This window comes from Anolis sagrei, chromosome 3, assembly GCF_037176765.1.
Source record: "Anolis sagrei isolate rAnoSag1 chromosome 3, rAnoSag1.mat, whole genome shotgun sequence".
Taxonomy (NCBI): domain Eukaryota; kingdom Metazoa; phylum Chordata; class Lepidosauria; order Squamata; family Dactyloidae; genus Anolis; species Anolis sagrei.
Window position 1 is genome coordinate 241,238,375 of NC_090023.1, and position 20,365 is coordinate 241,258,739.

The 20,365-nt window shown below is 35.8% G+C and overlaps 1 protein-coding gene across 2 annotated transcripts in view; it reads left to right on the forward strand.

The window, feature by feature from the left end:
* TSC22D2 (TSC22 domain family member 2) overlaps positions 1–20,365 on the forward strand; it is a 35,175-nt gene that overhangs the window by 6,548 nt on the left and 8,262 nt on the right. Inside the window, exon 2 of one of the 2 annotated variants that reach the window (XM_060767727.2) lies at positions 13,376–13,447. The exons of the other annotated variant lie outside the window; for it this stretch is intronic. Coding sequence (XP_060623710.2) covers positions 13,376–13,447 — 72 coding nt within the window. The remainder of the gene's footprint in view (positions 1–13,375; positions 13,448–20,365) is intronic. 2 annotated transcript variants of the gene reach the window in all.

A 20,365-nucleotide genomic window follows, 5' to 3' on the forward strand; every position in this document is an offset into this window, starting at 1 on the left:
TTTGTATAGTGTCCTAATTGTTGCTGATAAAGTATTATAAATGGTAAAACTGAACTCTTGAAGCCTCTTTCATAATGGAACAAAAATCCTGCTTTGGCTTTGACGTTGATAAAGTTCTAGGCAGTATATGCATTGTTTAAAGGAAAAAATAGGCACATTGAAAACAGTCACTACGTAATTCCTGGTGCTAATGGATATTATATTTTTTTCAGGTTGATCATGATTAAAATAGGCATCATGTGTTCAGCATCTAGCACCTGTGCTTTGCTTTGTTGAAGTAACTTATGAATGCAGTTCAGAATAAAAAAGCAAGTGGTATGTTTAGACTCAGTCTGTCCCCATGGAGTTCAAAGATGTTCAGTCTCATTTTTCCTGAATGAGAGAAAAACAATTTTTAAATCTATTACTTGAATCCAGTAGGGAATTTGCTCACTCGGTGTTAATCTTGGTACTTCCATGAAACCATATGACCAGTATAGGCTTGAAGAGGTTTAATATTAAATGGAATATTCTGGGATTAGATGTTGACCTATGTTTGCTGAGATAGTTGTTTTCAAGGTATATTGAAAGTAAACTGATGTAAAATATACATTATAGTTCTTAATATATGGATGTCATAGGGATATTTTTTTCAAGAGTTCCTACTGTGGTAGATTTGCAGTAGAACAAATAGTATTGGAGGTGACAAAATTCTATGTTAGTATTACGCTTTTTTTTCCTAAAGTTGTGATTGACAGAGAGAAATGTAATGTTCAGGTTATTGGAATAACGTATTCTGGAGCAGATCAGATGCATATGTTGAACCTTTTCTTTTTAGTAATATTTAATAATATCCAGTACCATGCTACAAGTACATAGCTCTGTATTCCAGTCCTTAGTGATAATTAGGCAGCAGTTAAGACATTTCAAAAGACCCCAGCATGGTATAATGGTTTGATGATTAGACTACAATTCTGGAGACCAGGGTTCAAATCTCCACTTGGCCATGGAAGCTCACAGTGTGATTTTGAGCAAATCACACTTTCAGCTTCAGAAGGAAGGCAAAGGCAAGCTCTCTCTGAACAAATCTAGCTGAGAAAACCCTGTGATAGTTTGACCTTGGAGTAGCCATAAGTTATAAATGACTTCAAGACACATAACAGTAACAAAAAGATTTTCTAGCATTAAGACTACTAAATGTCACAATTAGTTTGAATATGACTACAGGCAGTCCCCAAGTTACAAACTATTCATACTTAACAAAAACTGGTGAGACAAGTAAGAGAAATCTAGCACTAGGAAGGGAAATTGACTCCTGAAAGAGTCATCATGGGGGAAAGGGGTCTCAAATGAAGCTTTATCACCATAACAAGCCAATTTGTTTCCATAACAAGCCAATTTTTTTTCAAAATCCAGTTGTCACAGGGACAGAAAGTGAGGTGAAATCTTCTGAACAGGGCCACAGACAGGAAAACACATGGGATGTTAACCCTTTCCTGTGCTTTCCAAAGCATGTATCTGTTCCGACTTACAAACAAACTCAATTTGAGAACAAACCTACAGAACCTATCTTGTTTGTAACTTAGAAACTGCTTATATTCTGTTTTGCTTGCCAAATATCTTTTCTGCCTATTTGAAAACTTCAAATAAAACAGTATTTGCTTTTTTGTCAGTATATTGAACACTCTGTCATAAAAGATTCAGGATGTGCTTGCAGCACATGGTGCGTTTGTATGAGGTATGAGTCATGCTTTGGTGTTGCCCCACTTGAACTGTGTTATGTCCTAGTAACAAGCCATCCTCCTGCAGTTGCATATTACAGTCATTAGTGGCAACTGACAAGCTTCATTCTAGCTGTTTGTTAGAAATAGTCTTGATCATGTTTGATATCACATGGCTTGCCAAAATATTTCTGGGAAAGAACAAGAGAAATTATTGCTATGTCTTCATAACTTTAGGAAATGTTACATATCTAATGTTAACTTACCAGGTGCTAAATGCGGAGTTATTTCATTGAGATAGTTGAATGGTTTTACCTAGTATGCTATGGATTTGGTGGAATGGACATGTGTGTTTAAATAGAGATTCTTCATTGGAGTTCAGACTCAGAGAAAGAGAACAGAAACTCCTCTGGAAGGAATCTGCATCATAGAGGTAAAAGAGAGAAGGAGAGGCACTTTGTCAGCTGTTAGTAGATCTATTCTTGATTGTAGTTGAGTTCCTGGCATAAGGGAACTCTGGCAGATAAGGTGTCATAGCCTTTATACCGGCTCTCCAGGACTCTGTTAAATAAAAGCTGTTGTATTTCTTATTTGGGCTGAGATATGTGTATCTTACAGAATTAAACAGTGATGGGCAAAGAAGAAACAATGTGCTATGTGAAAGGCATAGTAATATTCAGGTGAAATGTTTGCAGAAAATGCAAACTTGGATGGACCAACTAATGAGGAAATGAAACAAACCAGCATCAAGAGTTTTGTATTTAAAAAAAAAACAGAGAAAAGATCTCTGTGGTTGGTTAGCAGGGGAAACCCAAAGGCTGGATTTTGCTGAACAAAGGCTTTGTGTGTCAGTTTGAAATTGTATGACTTGGCAGGTGTGTAGCTTATATGTTAGGTGGCTAAATTAGCATTCCCGATACTGCCATTGGGTACTTAAAACTCTTAATAAAGGTTGGCCACAAAGTTGTAAAATTTTTTGAGAGGTAGTCTCTAAAATATGTGTGGACACACTTGAAATAATTCAAGCACAGCTATATATGAAAAAAAAATGTTGCAGTATGCCATCATTTCAATGTCAGCCAAAGATGCAGCCCCACAGAATAATATAAACTGGAAAGGTCTGAAGCAGGGCATTCTCTTTCCCATCTCTCTTTAGCTGTGCTTCTTTTCACGGTGGCTTTTAGTGTTCAGTGGCTACTGAGTGTATCTAGTTGGTGAACTGGGGTTATTTGGGGGAGGGGGGGCATTCAAAGGTTTTCCAAACCACACTGTTCTCTTGATGCTGATTCCTCCACCGGTTTGTGTTTGTTTGTTTGGTAGGGGGGAGAGGATACAATTCTGTTGTTGTTCACCTATTTCAAGTTAAGACTGAAACAAAATGGCAGTAAGGTTTACTTTTATTAACTCTCAGGACTTGCATTGCAAGCAATAGAAGTGAGTTTGCTTTCTGCAACTCTCCTGTGCAGTTATTACTTATCTCATAAAAAATCAACTCAAATAAAGGATAGCAGGGAAAAACTTACAGGAAAGAAAATTCTATAACTTTCATATTCTCTGTTTTGGATTCTTCGTTCTGATAAGAGAGATTCTCTTGTTATTTTTTGGGAATTATATTAACAAGTTTCAAAAATCAAATCTCAGGTCGTGACTCCTTTGCCATGCAAGTTTCAGTGTTCCAAGGATCATGTTCAGAGGCATACTTGTTTATTGAGGACCTCTCCTTTGGTGTTCATCTCTAGTTTTTATGAAAGACACAGCTGTGGCAACAGTAGCAGTAATGTCTGGCTGTAGACACTGTCTGGAAAGGGGGAGGAGTTAAAGTAACAAATTGTTGTAGTATTGAACATCACCAGCAAAGTGGGTGATTTCTTCTTCCCGCTCAGCTCCCTTGCACCTCCAAACATGCTCTGGAGAACTGCGAAGGTAGGAGCAAAGGAAAATGTCGAGTAGTCTAGGAGAAGTATGCTAGCTTTACTGTATTCCTTTCGTTTAATGAGTTTCAGGAGAGAATATATACTATCTTGCTTCACATTTTCCACTGATGCTTAATAAATGCATTACCTTCATAGAAAAGAAGGTGTTCACACTTTCAGGCCTCTGATAAATGTCAGATATAAATTTAGACAAAATATGTATTTCAAAGAGAACCATATTTCATTTTAAATTGTGGTATGTTGAAGTACCCATCTTTTAATGCAAATACCCAGCTTTGATGTTACCATTTCCTCCTGATTTTCCCCAGAAAACTGAAAGGGCATTTTCTTCTAGTATTTTTGCAGGTATTTTTAACATCAGTAATCATTGGTAGACTTATTTGTGTGAAAAGGGATTCTCCTGACCCAAATGAAGAGATGACAGCTACTGAACATCTGGCATCTTGAGTTATGTTTTTACAAAAACAATGTAATGCTTAGCCATCTGGGAAGGAGACTTTTTTTCCAGATTACATACCCCAGAATTGAAGGAAATGAAACATGGACACTATATTTACTGTCTGTCCATAATTCACAGACTATAGTATGCATCTCAACTAAGTTGAAGAAGACATAATTCACATAGATTATAATGGGAGTTAAGTGTAGCTAACTAGTTCGACTCCAGCACGTAGAATTCAGAAATCATTCTCTGGAGAAATAAAGTGTGAAATACGTGGGGGACAATATTAATATCTGAAGACAACAGATATGTTGCTTTTGAATTTCTACTACTGTGAACATCTATTCTCTAGTTAATGTAGTAAAAACACTCTAATGGTATCTGCATGATAATTAAAATATAAAACTTGCCTTTCAAGAGTATTAATTCTGATTGAAGTTAAGTGTGTTCACATTTTTATGACAGACCTCTAAATAAAAAATACACAACTTTAGGGTCTTCCATTCACCAGAATTTTTCAAAGATTACGTTACTAGGGTGCATAGAACAAATCTATGGACAGGACTAGACAAATGAAATAGCATTTGAAGTTTTCATCTATGTGACTGAATAATTTCACTTTTTCCCCATCTGTGGGACATAGACACTAAATTAGAATCATGACATGATGTGTGTAAAATAAATGTAAAACTAATAGTACTTTTGCATGTCAGAATCAAATTGTTAGAATATCATGAGTGAAACTGAGACTGCTCAGCCTTGGTATGGAGAGATACAGTGAAGGTTATAAAAAATTGTGTGGTATAGAGAAAATAAGCAGAAAACGATGAATGTTATCTAACATTATAATTCAGAATCATTTAATAAAACTGAATGGAGGAGTTTCAGCACAGCTAAAAAGCATTTCTTCATTATTGATTCATATGTCTTGTATACTTAAAAATTGTAGGATTCATGGGCCCAAGATGAAGTGACAGCTTCAGTTGGATGGCTTTAAAAGAGAATTGGGTAAATTCATGGAGTCCAAGGGGATCAATGACTACTAGTTATATTCGTTACATGTCACTTGAGTGCAGTAGATACATGGCTGAACATTTTTGGAAAAAAACCCAAAGTCATGCATTGAGCACTGTGCTGATGCAGTGACATATCCTGTTGTAGCCTCCCACCATTTCACAGATCCTCTGGCTCTTTCTCGCCTTTGTTGAATTATCCACCATTTTATATAAGCAGCACCATTTTACTCTTCCATTGTTTATGATGGCATTCACAATTTTTGGCATTTATGGGCGTGAGGAGAGAGATGATACCAAACCCGATTGAATACCAATGGCTCACTTTATTAAAAGCAGCATGTCTGTGGTTTGGCAGTTCCTAAGAAATGAAAGATGGAGAATGCAGTTGCACTTACAGTGGTTGGTGAGGTTCCCACTGGCTGCTGTGTGAACAAAGTGTTGAACTAAATAGTTCTTTGATCTGATTCAGCATGGCTTTTCTTAAACCCCCTTTTCTTAATGCCAAGGCATTCAAAGCATTTTGCAGTTGAAAAAGCCAAATCAGAATTATCTGAGGGTTCAGTAGCTAATGGTATGAATCTATGGCCAGAATTTATTACCAAGGCAGAGACTTGAGAAACTCCTCCCCTGCTTACTAAGGGCTGTCTCAAAGATCAGACAATTAGTCTCATCAGAAAGTGATGACATATCCTTTCTCATCTGGACCTTTCTTCTTTTGAAATTGGCATATGTAGATAAAATCCAGTGGTGTATTAAGGAAGTGCCAAAATCCAAGTAAAAATAGTTTAATACCCAAGAATGTTGACAATAAGACAAACAGTGAATTGATATTATCTAGAAAATGAAAATCTACAAATATGAACTTCTTTTAGTGGCTTTTGTTACTTCTAATTAATTCTCTCAGCTTTGAAACTAATACTGTACAGCTGTTAGTCACAACCATGGAAGGCCTATTGAGTCATGCAAGGAGTGACTTTGTTCCAAACACAGCAGACCCAATCAATTGCTAACAGTAGGGCCTATGGGTCCTTTTAAGTCATTGCAGAAAAGAACCAGACTGCTCTTAGTATCCTTAGTAAGTTTGCTAGTCAAACCCTGAAACACGTAATTACCTAAACTGCTTATTTTAAATTGAGTGACAATGCCGGATTATTAAGGAGCATCATTCAGCCTTAGAACTATTTGACTGAGTTAACCTAAGACCTATAAGTACTTGGTTTGATGGAATATTATTGGATTAATTGCTGTGTCAGAATTTATGCAGAACAGGTTTCAGCCACTCATTTTCTCCCAGAAGTATTGATAGAAGATGTCAAAGGTTACACAATTATTATGCCATGGAGTAGAGCAAAATAAAATAGAGAGCAATCTAAAGTGATTGCCCTCCTTCCCAAATCCCAGTGATTCATTTAAAATATTCAGATTAAGTACCAAAGTTTTCAGATATATGATCTCACCAATATTATTCTTGCCATAAGAACAATTTTAATATGTTTTAAAAATTCATACTTCTCAGTATGGTTTATACTTCAACAACTGGAAGAAATAAAAGCCAGATACTTTGTTTCGGGCTTCCAAATACTGTTTCTGGCACTCTATATATTTCTATTCAAGTCTCTTATTAGGCTGTGAAAAAAACTGTGTGCAGTAACCAAACTATTGTATGGTTTGAACTATCATAGAAGTGTTTGCCACACTCTTCCTACCAGTAGTTTTTAATGAATGCACACTCTTTCTACCAGTAGTTTTTAATGAATGTATAGAAATTTAGAAATACAAAATCATTGTATGTGGGATATAATTCTTTCAGAAGTAGAGGTATTTAAAATCCTTTCCTTGACTAAAGTCAAATATCTCCTTCTTCACTTGGGTTTCTAATGTGATCATCAACATATATTGTTTGCTTTTAGATGTTGGGCTAACATATCTGTCCTTAAGAAGCCATAGGCAGCTTGAAGGGATGATATCACTTCAGCTATCAGTCTTATCGTTGGGCTGTCTCACTTAATTCATCCACAAAATAATGACTGTTTATTTTACTGAATTGTGCTTTTAGTTATGGGAATGTTGTAAATGTCTTCTAAAATTGTGCAAGACATTTTGCTATCTAGAATGAACACAGCAGACAAGAATGCAGCACACAGTTTTGACTGGCACTGCTTGCTTAGATTGTTTCTTATACATTCTAAAACTTAACTGCTCGGTCTAGTTCAGGCTGCTATTTATTGTGAACACTTTGGGATTCAATTACTTGGGAGCCTCTGTCATGTTTACCTAATTGTAGTTTAAGGTCATATGCTGATATCCTTTGCAGATATGATCACTGTAAGGAATGAGATTTATATCTACAAAGGAGAGGGCCATTTTGGTAGTGATTTGGAATGTTGTATCTAGGAAAGCAGATCTGATCCCAAATTCTCCCATCATACATTTTGAATATTGCACAAATATTTTAATACTTAAATATTTTATTTTTGCCTTTATCAGTTGTTTCATATTTGCTTTTTTCCACTTAAAAACATGAAAATGACTCAAAGGTGATATGTTAATAACAGCAAATAAGTGGAGATAGATAATGTGGCAAGAAGACATTAGGCAGTCAATGGATTATACAGTAGAGTCCTGCTTATCCAACATAAATGGGCTGGCAGAACGTTGGATAATGGAAAATGTTGGATTATGAGGGATTATTATCGAATGTCAAATTATGTTATAATATTACAAATTAAGCACCAAAACATCATGTTTCACAACAGATCAACAGAAATAGCAGTTGAATATGCAGCAACATTATGTAGTAATTACTGTATACACAAATTTAGCACCAAAACAGACAAGGGTTCTTTCTTTCACCCACCCTGGACATTATTCCACAGGTAAATATACACTCCACTTCCCTCACCTGTAGATCCGGATGGGAGGCAGACTGTGTTGGATAATACAGACTGTTGGATAAGTGAAGGTTGGATAAACGGGACTCTACTGTATTAAGTTAGAATTCTCAAAATCTTTCTGGAGTCGTAAAGTTTGAAAATGCCAAGTAGTCAGGGAATCAAGACAATAGAATGTGCATTCAAATGAAGATGGAGAAAGGTTTTTATTTTATTTTATTTATGACCCAAATTTTCTTTATACTGAGACTCAAAGCAGTTTTGCGTAAGGAGAATGTGAAGTTGATGGGGAGCAAATCCACCCACCCCTTGCACAGCTGGAAATGCTGGCATAAACATCTGACCAAAAGCAAGGATGTGAATTCTAGACGAAAAGCTGAATAAGAGAATGGAAACCACAATGAAACTTGGAGTAGAATAAAAGATTAGAACAAGCAACACTTTAGATGCATATACACCAATGCACACAATTTGGGAAAAGACAAAATGAGCTTGGAGTCTAGTGCAAGAAAGAACCTATAATAATAAAAAACTTTATTATGGTTAATGACCAGCTCAAAGAAGGAACCCATTATTTTATAGTATAACAAAGATTTGGTAGGATGACTCCCATGACTGGAATATGATAATCTGTTTAAAAAGAATAGATGAGGAAGAACAGAGGGGCGGGAGTGTCACGTATGTCAAATACAAATTCACTTGTACATAAATCCATGTCAGTGATCAAAGTGGAGCAGTGGAGAGCTTTAAGCATAGAGATAATTAAGTGAGACAGCCCATTGATATTTGTGTAAAAATAATAGAGCCAATTTCCCAAGGAAATGGTGGAGCATCCTTTGAATATCTTCACAAATAGGCCAGAAAGTTACTGTATATACTTATACAGTATATAGGTTTAGAACAGTGGTTCTCAATCTGTGGGTCGCCGGATGTTTCGGCCTACAACTACCAGAAATCCCAGCCAGTTTACCAGCTGTTAGGATTTCTGGAAGTTGAAGGCCAAAACATCTGGGAGGGAACCCACAGGTTGAGAACTACTGGTCCAGAAATTTTAATTAAATAATTGACTAATCCACAGGTAAGTACTGTACCCTAACTCTTTCAAGAAAAAAAGGAACTATCCCCTTCTCTGAGTAGAGTGGCAAAGGTGAGAGTTTAATCTGTCCTGGAAAAACCTAAAAGAAGCACCAAGTCCGTGTACTCTTTTTGTCACAGTGCGGTTGCTGGCCTTTTTGAATGCCTGGAGGCCAAACGATGGCAGTGATGGCCAGGGAAAACTGGCCACTTGAAGCTTTCCCCTCTCTGCAGGATGACCCTTGATTTATCCAAAGATCATATATCAAAATCCATAATTTTGGTCCCCCAAAGCTGTTTTTGACTTATACATGAGATCAACGTATACCTGGTACTTGTTGGGGATGCTGCAGCTGGAGATAAGGGATGCCCAGTAGGTTCTACGCTGGTAGAGGAGAATAAGATGATAGACTTTCCTTGGAAGGCTCTTGTCACTATCCTCACTTATCCAGAAGGTAAAGAATTTTCCCACGTTCTGCACTGGCAGCTTCTGTGAGCAGAGTGAACTTGTCCAAGGTGGTAGAGTTCAAAGACATAGCCATATTAGTCAGACTAATTGAGAGGACAAATTTGGTAGCATAAGCTTTCATAGACTAAGTCTGCTTTCTTAAGGGCATCTGAGGAAGTAGACTTAGCAAATGAGAATTTATGCTGTTGACTTTGCCCTTTCAGACTCTAAGGTGCTACAAGATCTCTTTGCTTGTAATATCTATTTGCTAATAGATGTTACAAGATCTCCTTGTCCAATGTGTATGTTACTGATTTGGAGTATTCCCCTGTTCTCCATTTCACATCCCATACTCTGGAGGAGTTGGAGAAGTCGTCTTCTGCAAGTTTCTTTTTGTTCATTCTGTTTAGGATCCAAGTTGTTTTTATGAACAAAAGATTTTCCATTTTCTCTTGTTTTCAGTCATCTAGTCTTAAACCTGACAATATTCTTATATACATATTAGTGTGGCATTTCCAGCTTCTATACTGAGTAGCAAAAAGTTATCATAGTGTAACAGAACATATCATTTCAGAGCTGTTAGTCGTTTTTGCAAATGGGATAGGATATTCTCTTTAAAAGTGAGCATGCTGATCTTCAGTTGAGTCCTAGCTAAAGTCATATACAGAAACAATTATATATATTTTAAAATTATCTACAAATACTTGACAAAGTATGCTATCTTGGTTTGAATTGGAGTGGAAAAGGTTAAATTTGATCCAAACAGTTCTTTGAAATGTGTTCAAGGCTAGCACAAAGTAAGATTTGAAACTTTAATCAGGTGAAGCCAGTAATTTGTCAGCTGTGTACTTTCTATGGAACCAAATGTAAATGGCATCCATTCACAAAATTAGTTTTTAATATGATAAATGGAAAAAATAAATACTAGATAAATCAAAATTGAAGTTACAGTTAGTTTTTTTTCTTCAGATGAGTGTTTCAAGAATCATCAAACTTGCTTATTGATAAAAACTGTGAAGACCAAAAACCATCAAGATATTTAACCCAGTTTGTATTATGAAATCAGAGAGATCAGTATGAAATTATTAAAAACACTTCAACATTAAACAATTGGTACATAGTTTAAACAAAATGCAGTTTCAAATACCAGTTAAAAGCTAAAGGAAGCAAGCATTTTTAAAGATGTTTAAAATAACGCACACAGTTTATACTTCACTCTGGGAAGGCATTCTGTCATTTTTATCCACCTGATCTTTGAGACTACAATGATGATCAACAAGCAGGGCTGGTTCAGGAGAATAAGACAGTTCTTCAAATCACTTGGGCCTAACTAATGTAAAGCTTGAAAGATGCATCCTGTGCATTGGGCCTAGAAATACACTTGCAGACAATCGGCTTATACAGGATTGGTGTAATGTGATCCTACCCTCTAATCTCAAAAAGTATGTGAATGATCACATTATTTACCAGCTGAAGTTTTGCAATAGTCTACTTTGGATGTAACTTACCTGGAATGTTTTCCCCAGGTAGTCACATCTGATATACGAACCAATATTGATAATAGGACTCTTGGCTTCTATCACAATTGAAACTCTCATTAGCACTGAGCCCAGAAAGATCTTTCAGCAATCAGACCTCCCCCCCACCTCTCTCACCCTATATCAGCAGATTTTTTTTCAGTCAAAATATTTCAATCTTTTCTAAATTAAACTCTGACATCCTTCCCAACACTGCTTTTGAGTATTTATGCAGGCGTTTATAAGCCTCATTTGTTTGAGATGGTAACAGGGAAGATAAAGGTAGGGCTCTTAAGATTTGAGGACATTTAGTTGCCATCACTAACTGAGACCATGACTCACCATTTTATATGTGGTTTTTAATCTGTTTGATAGATTGGTATGAGTTTTAATTGTTTATATGCTTAGATAGTTTATATTTTTTTATAAGATACGTTTTATTGTTACCTGTGCGGCATTGAATTTTTGCCGGATTTGTAAGCTGTCTTGAGTCCCCTCTCGGGTTGAGGAAGGTGGGGTAAAAATGAAGAAAATAAATAAATAATAATCAGATTCAGAGGCTAAAGCATGCAAAAATATTTGTCCTATCCAACCTTGCAGAGTTTATAGGCGAGTTGGAGGCCCAATTTTAGCAGATAATGATTTTAAATACAGTTAGTAGTGTAGCAATTTTAGGTGCTAATTGGATCATGTGTTCTATCAAGCTTTTTTTTTTAGGTATTCACAAACATGCCAATAAAAATAAGGTGCAAGCAAAACTAAAAAAATATTTGAACAGAGCATATAAAATACTCTCAATATGTAATATTGATTTACCCCTATCAAATTCTGCTGTTAGCAGAAAAAAAATAATATATATAGTGCATAAAATAAGTATGGCATGTTTTATTTTCTGTTATTCATCCAGTTTTAAATCAGATTTCCATAGATTTTTAAGACAGCAGACTAAATGCAGTTTGGCATATCAGTTGACTCTTATAACTTTGGTCAGCATTAACTGTGGATAGTGGAAGGAAACCAGCTTCATCCAGTGTGGTTGAGTAATGATTTGTTTTCAATAACCATTATTAACAGTCAGCCATACTTCACCTATGGTTGTTAACTGCCTTGAGTCCCCACGAGGAGAAAGGCGAGATAGAAATTAAGTAAATAACATAATGAATAATCTACACGTAATTTGTTGAAAGGTTTTGATTTATCCAAAACCGGATAGAAAACTTGTAAATTTGTTGCATTTGCTCTGGGATCAGGATTTCAAGATTTTTTGTAGTTCATGTTGAATATTCTGACCAAACTAGACCATGGAGAGTTGGGATGTCACAAAAAGGATTTTGTATTAATTTTTTTCAGTTATTTGATTTATTGAGTGTCTTTTTTAGATATGTGAAATACTGTCTGCATTTCGACAGGCTTCATGGGAAAATCATAGAATTCCTTTGTGGAACGGCAGCCAGTGTTACTTGAGTACGTTTAAGAAAAGAGACTGTGAGAACCACTGATTGAAACTTTTCTTGTTTTTGCACATCACTTGAAAATTCATTGAGCCACTTGAAACTCTTTCAGTTCCACACATCGAAATACATTGATAACTCATATTTAGTAATGTTGTAATATAGTGGATGTATATGTTTGTGTGTGCAAATTCTATGTGTTGTCTGTCACTTTCGGTCAAATCATTACCATTTGTCCTTCTGTATTTGGAAGTGTAATGTATGTCAGGCTTTTCATGGACAACCAGAGTTTTGCATATTTTCTAGAACCCCTTGTATCAAGCTTTGAAATTTTGTGAAAATAACTATTGTTGAGAAGGCAAATGTGCTTTGCCTTTTAAGGCTGCAGATATTTTTGGTCAAGTAATCGCTGTGTGACTGGCTTGTTTCCTTATTAGCAAGCTAATCCTTCAGTTCATGGTTTCAAATATCACAGCTTAAATTTCCCTTTCTCTTCTCTCCCTACATTGTAGTTTAAAAGTTGTGATAACTTTTGCATGTTAGATATATTCAGTGGCATTTTCTATTTTTGTGAGTAGTAAGATATAGTCGCATAGTAGTTAAATAGTCCAAAACCACCATGCATAGAAGTAATGGATTTAGGTGCTTTGTGAAAATAAAAAGCAAATGATCTCTGTCTATTCCATAAAGATACTACTTGATTTTTTTTCTTCTTTCTCTGTTGAATCCATGTACGTACACACTTTCTGCTATAGATATAATTCATCTCTTTGTACTGTTTCATGGTCTGCAGTCTACGTTTGGACTTGGGGTCAATTTGAATGTTTAAACATAAAAGTTCATTTTACTCCAACAAAATTGTTATCTATTCTCAATCTTCTCTCATTTCCTGGCTCTCATAGGAATCCTTCAACTACTTTCTATCAAGTGTTCCATTCGAACAAGTTAAAGGAATCAAAGAACCTCTGGGATAGGTATGAATATTTAAGTATGGAAGGCATACATGTTGACGTATGCATGAAGAGGTTTGCATTGCGCAAGTTTCTCATCATCAAATACTAGGGTCACTTTGACATCTTCTGCCTATGTCCTCTATTTATGCAGCATGACTTGATTAGTTTACAGCAACAGTATCCAAAAACAGTTGATTGAAATTGTGGTTTGTCTTCTCAGCCTCATGGAGTTTAGTTCCATTCTGCCTTTTCCTTCTGTACTTTAGAGAATTAATAGCATATTATGTATTTACTTGTACTGAAACAGAAATGCTGTTTATCAGCAGCCCCAACCTGGCTTTAGAAAGCTAGGAGTAGTGGTCCTATATAAATGCGGTAGTTTTTTAAAAATCAAGTCATTTGAATTGCAGAATAAAAGTAGACCATATATGTGGTATACTTTATGGACATCTTAGGCAAAATTGTAATTTGGGACCAGGATGAGAAAAAGCTTTGAAAGAGGATTTAGGCTTACCCAGGCACTTGGCGAGAAACTGCAACAAACCCAACTTTGAAGATGTCTCTTGTCAAAGTTGCATTACTAATTCAACTGCTGTAGTTTGGCTTTCTCACTATTAATATTATAGTTTGAAATCCTGATGGCTTTTGTGGCTTATAATGTTCTTGACTGTCTTAGATTTTCTATTGCTAGTTGAACATTAAGCTCCATCATTTGTTTGCATTCACCTTGTTGAAGCAAAGAACACTTAACAGCTTCCCTAAAGCTTGCTTGATCTTGTGCTTGCCAACTTTAGAAGGGATTTAAAATCACAATAATGTGTTGAAGTGCTGCTGTATTCTAAATTAAATATAGAAGAAATCTTCGTATAAGAGCTCCATTTTCTGGAGATGAAAAGTTGAACAATTACTAATACTTGACTACCTCTTAGTCAACTTTTTAAAAAGGAACTATGGAAAATATTTGTTTTGGAAGCAAATATGGCAAGGATTGGGTATTTTTATCCATGCCAAAGCAACCTGTAAATGCGAGAACATCTTTACAGGTTTCTTTCTGTTATGTTTGTGTGTGTTCATTCGTCTTGAACAAAGGTGGGGAACTTGTTAAGGTTGGAGAATTTGTTCTTTTGGAGTGCTTCAGGTTCCACTTGCTGATGTGGGATTTGCTTATGTTATTGGCAGTCTGAACATAAACTACAATTGTAAGCCAAACAGGTTGCATCATGTGTTCATTTCCGGCTATTCTGTATTATGCAGGATGGCTATATTCCAGCCTCTATTTGCCTACAGAGATGTTGTCATGCATGAAAGCTGCCCCATTGGCCAAATTTATTCTTAAAGCAGCATTGAATAGAGTGCGCTTGGCACATTTAAAACAAAAGATTTGTGTTAATTGTGCAAAAGCATGACTTGGGAAACCCTAACTGAGAAGAGACTGAATGTGTGAAACTGTGTGATGAACAAACCCTATAACATTGGAGTTACATGTTTGCAGTCTGCCAAGATGATCTACCAATCTTATTTTCTAGTAGTCATGTGATTTAGTCCCCTTTTCCTGAACAAATTGAAAACTTCTATATACCTGTTTTGACGCTAACTATGATATATACATTTTGATACATTCAAGCAAGCTTCTATTCACAATAACAGTAGGGGTCTATTCATATAATATAAAACATATTCCTTGTATGTCCATCTGAAATGACATTAATAGCAGATAGAAAATTCAAACAGTTTAGTAGATAACACCCTGCCAAATTATTAAGATATGTTGCTGGTAGAAGAGCGGAATTGATTTACTCAGAAGATGAGGAAGGTTAATTCAGTTTTAACTTTACTGAGCTAAACTACATCTGGCTTAAAAACCTGTTCCTTTTCTCGAGGGCCAGGCTGATTGACTGCAGTGGTTATTTCCTTATTGGGACCACTCAATGTGACACCTTCACATGCAGACATTTTCTTAAGCAATATGTGAGTGTGCAGGTGGGAGTTGCAAACCTAACGTTGACTATAACATTAAAAGTGTTTTATGGCATTGTTTCTTGGAAGAAGAAAAAATAGAGAAATTTGTGATGTGCAAATGATTTACTACTCACATGCCCAAGTTTTGTTCTCCCAGAGCAGGGGTGGGGAACTCACAGTCCTCCAGATGTTGGACGACAATTGCAATCAACCCTGGACAACATAGCTAGCAATGGAGAATGATGGAAATTGAAGATCTAACATCTGGAGGGTTATAAATCACCACCCCATCCTGGTTTAGGAGGGTACATGTATGTAGCTCAGATAGCAGCAGATAGCCCTGACCCCCCCCCCCCTTCCACTCTTTATGTTGCCCATAAAACACAGTTGGGCAAAAATTAGGCAGTTGTGGCAGGGAAGAGTACAAATAGAAAGGTGATAATTGGTTTGATATCAGTCCAGTTGGTAACTTCTATTGGCTGTTTTAATGGCAGGCCTCTAATGCAGTCTTTTCTTTCATGAATATTCATACATTAATCTGTCACAATATTTTTATAACAGCTGTAAACTTCCATGAAGTTATTATTTGAAGCCAATTCCACAACTGAGTTTTATAGACACACTATGTAAACAGTGCTATATATAATCTTTTAAAATTAGAATGTCTGATGTATGAAGTACATTTAAAAATATATTATAGAATGATTTGCCTCTGTTTTTAACACCTAGATGTGTAAACTTGTTATAATGTGTTTTGGTCAGGCTTAAAGCAGAATACAGTGTTTTGTAACTACTCTTTCAAGTGTTCTCTCTTGATGGGCAATTTTCTTGGGAGTACAGTATTTGATTTCCAACAAATTTTGAATTGGTAAATGTGACACTGAACTACTATGTAATATTTTACATATAGCAGAATTAGCTAAAATCTAGTATTGGAAAATCCTGCATTTTAATTCCTTCATGAATATTTTTAGGGATATCTGTTATAGCTACATCATTTAAAATTTAAGTTAATCACTGCCAAGGATACCTTTGGGAACCCTCTTATGTTTTTTTCCTCTTACTGCTAACCACTTAAATATTGGTTGCTAGGTGCATTAATCTCAGGAGATTTCCCCTCCTTAGATATCTCAAAATAGGAGATTTGGGAGGGGCGTTGGATAGAAGACTTGAAATTAGACATCTCAGATATTTCTAGCAAGCCACATCAGACCATTTATACTCATTCCCAGCTACTACTCAAATCAAGGAGCCCACTGAATATTTTGGGAATCTATAAAATTGCAGTACACACTAAAACAGTTGTTTTTAAAACTAGTTCCAATTTCTTGTCATTTAAAACTGGTCTCTGAACAATTAAAAAAATAATCTCAGTGTGAAGCAAAAGCCTTTCTTACCCTGCTCTAAACTTTCAAGTGAAGAAGTAGTGTTCAAGAACAATACTGGTGAAATCACAAGATTGTTCACAATATGATTCTGTTCAAATTGATATTTTACAGATCTATCCCTGACATTATGTTGCAGATGGTAGGTTTCTTTGAATTTGCTATGGGAAGTATCTACTGCATGCAATAGTTTCCCTATAATTAGTGATAATTAAATTGAAATGTATCCATAACTGTAAGAAAATTGACATTCATTACAAAATTTGGATCTGAATTACCTTCATGTAACTTAAACATTTTAAATTTGCTGAATCATAGAGTTGGAAGGGCCATCCAGTCCAAATCTGCCATGCAAGAATACATTGTGAAAGAACTCCTGACAGATAGACATAGAAACCTTCAAAAATGAGAGTTCACTGTACTCTGAGGCAGCATATTCCACTGCCATATAGCTGTTACTGTCAGCAAATTCTTCCTTAGATGGAATCTCATTTCTGGTTTTTTGAATCTATTGCTCCATGTCCTAGTCTCTTCTTCAATAGGGCACCCTTTCAAATATTTAAGCATGGCTATCATGTCACCTTTTAATTTTCCATTCTCCCTAAGTTGTTTCTAATAGGGCTTGCCTTCTAAAACTTTTACAGTTTTGGTGGCCCTCCTCTGACAGGTTGGGGTTTCATGACCACCATGTCAATCATGGGTTTATTTCAATATGTCAGTGCATGATCTTGATCTGGCATATTTAGCTATGAGAATGTGGACAAAATGATTCGATGGGGTACAGCCTACTATTTCTATTTTAAACCCGTTTTTGCTTACGAGTTGTTAAAACTTTGAGTCTCCTTGAAAGAGAGGGATACAAATACAATAAATAAATAAATAAATAAATAATCTGGATATTAACTGAGTGGCTTTATGCCTCTTCACAAGACATGACTGTGTCCAAATCCTTTAAGGAATCCTCTGTACCTGAATGGTTTCAACGACTATTTTTGTCCCCAGTGTGCCTTTTCAATAAGACCTTGGGGAGGGTTGTGGCAGCTCAACTTCAGATCCAACAAACTATTTAGCTGTAGTTCATTCTGCTTTTGGAATGGTTTTGATAATACAAATACTTTGCTCAGACAGATTCACTTGACCAAAGTAGAGGTAGTAAGAGTTCAGTCCTGTCATTCCTTGGTCTCTTGATAGGTGCTGATGCCATTAAGCCATTTTTTACAAAATTGGCTCTGTAAGTTGGGTGTTGGAGGCACAATGTAGTAGCATTTTGTTAGTAAAATAAGACCTAGTTTTGCAAAATCAATATTTGTTCTCCAACAAACCATATATTTCCGTAATTGTATCTTTAATGTTTTCTATCAGTTTATCTGGCAGTGATATCAAACTGTCCTGTAATTTTCCCCAAATAAATACACAGTATCCTTTGGTGTTATATGTGGGTGTCTCTCATTAAGATGATGATTTTGGGAACATGTTAGATACTTAAGTTGAAATATCAGAATTTCAAAATAGAATTCTTCATGAGTCCTTGGATAACTGCCACCCTGTTCCAGTGATTTCTTTCTTTTCAAAGACTGGAATTTCATCTCTTCATCACCACTGTTCACCTCAGTTTCTCAGACTCTCTTTAGAAAATACCAGGTCAGGTATCTGTCCTACATTTTCTACAATGAAGAAAAATACAAATAATTTATTCAGTTTCTCTGCAATTTCCCTATATTCTAATAAATACTCTTTGAATGCCATTGTCAGTCTTGGGGTCTTTTTTTCAGAGCTAGTTCCCTGCTTCTAGCGTATTTTACCTTATTTGTCTAAATATTATGTGATATGTTCCCAAAATCCTTCTTTGCATTATTATCTACTTGGATGTCTTTGTGCAAGTTTGTATTCTTTTTTGTTCCTTTTGTGGGCAAGATTTCTCAAGGTAGCCTTTTCTGTACTAATTTCCTTCACTCTGCTTGCTTGCTAGTTGTGCTGGTTTTTAAATTATGTGTTACCTTTCCTGACTTGCAGGATATGTTTTAGCTCCGCTGCTGCTGTGGTTTTGAATACCCCACAAGCACTTTCCCTTCCCTGTCAGTGTACTTCGTATACGTTATCTTGTTTTGGAGCAATCTAAATTTTCATTGTCAAATTTGTTTCTGTTGAAACTTCTTTTGCCATTTTATATTTTTTAAAAAAAAAACTATGTTTAACACATTGGCACTGTTCTACTATAGGGCATTCAACAATAATCTTTCTGACTTGGATAAACATCAGGGTTCTCCCATTCCATCCTACCCTTATCGATAGCTCCTACAATCTTTTCAGTCACGGTTGCTAGTTTCCTTATGCTTAATTTTTTTTGTTTCATTATTTGAAATACAGAATTGTTTCCAGGAAGGAAGGAAAATAGACTGCCCTAGCCACATTATCCCATTGCTTCCTTTTGCATGGGTGCATGACTCACATGTGGCATGCCCTGGGATTTTTTTTAAAAAAAAGATCATTATTATTCTGTATCTAGGAGTATATTGACCTGGTTCATACATATTGAACTAGTACAGAGACCAGAACATAGTTATCATTCTGACTCTGCTCTTCAGTAGAGCTTATAATTCCCTTAAAGGCTGTATAAAAGCCAATACAGATTAATGTGATAACTCAATAGACCAAAAATAGCTTGATCCTTCCCTCCCTGTCTTACCCAAGAGCACCAAAGCTGCGCAATAATCAAAAGTTCTGAGTGAGGCTAAACTGTAGGTCAAGTATCCCTTATCCAAAATGTTTGGGACCAGAAGTGTTAAATTTTGTAATCCTTGTATTTACATATATGTACATAATGAGTGATCTTGGAAAAGAGTCCCAAGTCTAAACACAAAATTCTTTTATCTTTCATATATACACATCCTGAAGACAATTTTATATGCAATATTTTAAATAATTTAATTAATGGAACAAGTTTGTGTCCCTTATCCGAAAGCAAAGGCCTCTTGTCTTCAAGCTGTATTAGCTTGCATATCCACTATCCTATATGCAAGCTGTTGAGCTTCACTTTGATTCAATGTTTTTAAAGAGTACCAGTAAGAAAAGGCTCTTTGCTTTTCAGAGAGCCTCTGCTAAACTTCGAATTGGTACCAAACAATGTTTACTACCAGTTTGAGCTACTAAATATTTAGGCAATTCCCTAATAGATTGATGACAAGAGGGAGAGTGTCTGAAAGGTAATGTTAGGTAGACTATATGACTCAATTACATCTGGTTGATACCTGTTATGATATGGCATGTCCACATGCCAGTTGAAAAAATGATGGGTAGAAGGAAAGGGGAGGCCAATAGGAGTGAGTATAACTATCTGCTCATATCTAGCAAGGCTGGACGAATTGTGGGGAAACATAATAGACCTGCATTTGTGGCATGTTGTCTCCTGCCCAGTTCATTTGGAGGGTAAAACAATTAAATAGGTCATTTACTGAAAGAATAGTTTCTGCAGGAGGAAACCTATAAAGAGCAGAAGACTGCTATAAAAAAACTTAAGTGTTGCATTCTTTGTGAATACATTCCCTTTGAAAAAGAATGGGCTAAGGAAAACCACTTCTTTGCAATATATATACAT